Source organism: Erigeron canadensis, chromosome 5 (genome assembly GCF_010389155.1).
Source record: "Erigeron canadensis isolate Cc75 chromosome 5, C_canadensis_v1, whole genome shotgun sequence".
NCBI classification, from domain to species: domain Eukaryota; kingdom Viridiplantae; phylum Streptophyta; class Magnoliopsida; order Asterales; family Asteraceae; genus Erigeron; species Erigeron canadensis.
Window position 1 is genome coordinate 40,031,773 of NC_057765.1, and position 3,465 is coordinate 40,035,237.

The following is a 3,465-nucleotide window of genomic DNA, read 5'->3' on the forward strand; positions in this document are numbered from 1 at the left end:
AGTATTTATATGTTTTGCTTGACACAATTTGATAACTTAATTTGAAGCATAACAATCATTGTTTTCATAGGTTGTTATTTTTAAAGCATAAAATGTATAATATACTTAGATTGTTTTTAAGTTATCGAAAATTAGTGATATAAAATAACTTTCGAAAAAAATTTCTCACTCCCCGTATAAGACAGATATGATTTTGTGAAATACATTAATAAATAGAGATAAGTACCCAGAAATACAGTCAACTAATGCTCAAAAGTTATTGTGTGCACGGACTTTAAGTCAGCTTTATTGTATTCAGGAAACTTGTTCAATAGTCCTATAGCATGCAAAAGTGACCGGGTCAAAAGTTAGTCGGTCACCACTTTCACGTTGACCCGTTGACTGCTTACGTGACATGCACACAATAACTTTCTGGGATTAGTGTATGCACACAATAACTTTTTGGGACTACTTTTTGCACACAATTAAAAAAAAAACAGATTATTTATTTTCAAACTCGTCGGAAACTGCAAATACTCGCCGAAAAACTTAAAAATCTGATTAAATCTTCATTTCTTCGAATTAGACCACGAAATTGGCACCAAAATACTCAAAACTCAGCCGCGAACAAACCTTCGACAAAAGTTAAACCAATTGAGACTCGCCGGATAATTCACCAACTTGCCGGAAAATTTAAAATCACCATAACTTTGTTGTTTCTTCGAGTTTCGGACAACAATTTTGAGCAGTTTGGTGTTGGTTTCAAGTCGAAACTCGAATAAACAACAAAGTTATGGTGATTTTAATTTTTCGGGCGAGTCTCAATCGGTTTAACTTTTGATGAAGGTTTGTTCGCGGCTGATTTTTGAGTGTTTTGGTGCGAATTTCGTGGTCTAATTCGAAGACACGAAGGTTTAATCGGATTTTTAAGTTTTCTGGCGAGTATTTGAAGTTTCTGGCGAGTTTGAAAAAATAATCTGTTTTTTTTTTAATTGTATGCATAAACTAATCCCAAAAAGTTATTGTGTGCATGCCACGTAAGCAGTCAGCGTGAAAGTAACCGGTCCCACATAGCCGTAATCCTGTTTTATGTTCACCATAACCAAAACTTCAAGTTTCGTGAACACAATAAAGCTAATTTAGAGTTCGTGCACACAATAACTTTTGAGTATTAGTTGACTGCATTTCTGAGCAATTATCCCTAATAAATAAGTATGTGTACAAACACACGACCTAATATCACTTATTCAACCTGTCACAGAATCTTAGTTTCTATCTACCTTCACTAATCCATTTAATTAACTTTATAATTATCTTTTAAAATAATATATATCTAAGCTTATTAAATTCATGTGATCATTTAAGTTAGCTTCATTCATCGCCTTGAGACATATTAAACTACAAACATGGCCTAACATCACGTCTTTAATTCCAACCTGTCAAGTCATTTTCATGAATTATTAACTTTAGTATAGGTGAAGTTAATAATAATTTAATCTAATTTGTCTACACTTTTCTTCAAATATAAAAATTATGCATAGATATGTACATGTGTTTTCTCGCATCTAAATCATCCAATCTCAACTTTTTGATATGTAAGATCCAAATCATCTAATTAATTTCCCAGCAAAATATGATTCGATCTGTAAATTAACTCACCGGCCAATATCTGTAAATTAAACTAATTAACTCAATATACAAACACTAACACATACATGCATTTGTTTAAGAATACATACAAATTACTCATATACAACAAGTTTTATTAAAATTTGTTGAAAAAAATGCAACTAATGCATGCATGATCATATAACAATTGTAGTATATATTGTACTCATTTTTATGTGTACATCATCGTATACATATTTATCATTTTAGGTAAATCCACCTAAACATGATTAATCACCAAAAACCAATCAAAATTTTCGTATGATTTACAAATAGTCACAATTAAGATTACGTTTCAATATACCATCTTCGTCATCAATTTCCAATCTTCATTTTGTGATCATCCATCTAATTTAGTTCTCTTCAAAACTTCATAAAACAGAACCCACAATCAAATCTGGCTTTTGATGCTAGCTCGATCGAAGTAAATTAACAAGATCCACAATCAAATCTTGCAAAAAATGATCTTTAAAGTTGACGATGAATCAACCCGTAAACCATGATAATAGCCATGATCAATGATTGATCAACACCGGGTTCTACACTTAACGTAAATACATCATTTCCAAGATCAATCCCAGAAGGCGTTTGCTTTCGTTTAATTTCTGCTACCAAGGCACAATCTTGATCAAGATTCACAATCTTGAACCCTAATTTCCCACAACTTTTAACAATCTTGTAACCAAGTCCTTGATCTATCCCCAAATCAACTTGAATCTTTTGTCGTTTGCTTGTAACACGAAACCATCGTTGTTTCTTGGAAAAATCCCATTTATATCCATCCCAACATCCAAAAATTCGTAACTTCTGAAATATTATATAAAAACATCGAGTTAGACAACGTCTTTTAACAATAAAAGATGATTTAATTAAATTGCATACAAGTTTATAATACATGTTATTTACAGCCTCAAGGGTTGTCATTAATTAATTAGAAAAATCCTAATAGAATAGTGATATTGTAGACAATTTATACCTTTCGTTGTATCGAAAAAAGAACATTGCCTAGAATATCCATCAAGTAGACTTGTGAGCTACATTTCTTGTCGTAGTTATCAACCCGGTAAACGATTTCTCCATTCGAGTTATAAGCCGTGCAACCATGGCTATTGTACAATAGAGACTTCATCCATATTGTAAAGCATTCTTGCTTTAAACTAATGTATGGAGATGATGAGGATGGTGATGATGAGGATGATGGAGCTTGAGGATAAACTTTAGACATTGATGAACTATTGATGAAAAGAGGTGTAATTTAGCTAAATAGGCTAGCTAGCAAGTTCTGTTATAAGATAGTAGAGGGCTATATATATACATACACAATGCGTTGTCAAGAAAAGCAACCAACCAACCATTATTTCTTTGGCACATAATTTATGTTACTTTATTAAATAAAGTTTTTAAATTGATAAAAATAATAATAATGATTTTTGAGATTGAATTATTATTTCCAATAATACAATTCGTTCATTGACAGTCTATAAAGAAAGGTATCTCTCAAACAACGACCTATCCTGACTACAACATCTACTATATATGATTCTTGTGTGTATTAAAATATACTATCATATATATAATATAATATATTCAACTTCAAAATATATTTGATTCAAACAGAACATCAAAATTAGCTAGTTTATTTATGTAATGATAAGTTGATAACAGTTCACATAAATTTAAAAAGCATCTTAAAATTGTAATTATATTTTAATTGATTTAGTTTTTTTATTTATATACACACAAATTCATTTTATTATTAATGTGTTCTCGGATGAGTACGTAGATCGAGTTCTATCTCATTAAAACTAGCTAGGACGT

The 3,465-nt window shown here is 30.7% G+C and overlaps 1 protein-coding gene across 1 annotated transcript; it reads right to left on the reverse strand.

Moving 5' to 3' along the window:
- Nucleotides 1-1,787: 1,787 nt before the first annotated feature.
- On the reverse strand, nucleotides 1,788-2,937 carry LOC122600416 (protein LURP-one-related 11). The gene is made up of 2 exons (XM_043773128.1): nucleotides 2,624-2,937; nucleotides 1,788-2,454 (listed from the first exon to the last, which is right to left on the reverse strand). Exons 1-2 carry the CDS (start codon nucleotides 2,870-2,872, stop codon nucleotides 2,116-2,118), a joined length of 588 nt encoding a protein of 195 aa, XP_043629063.1. The 5' UTR covers nucleotides 2,873-2,937; the 3' UTR covers nucleotides 1,788-2,115.
- Nucleotides 2,938-3,465: the final 528 nt, after the last annotated feature.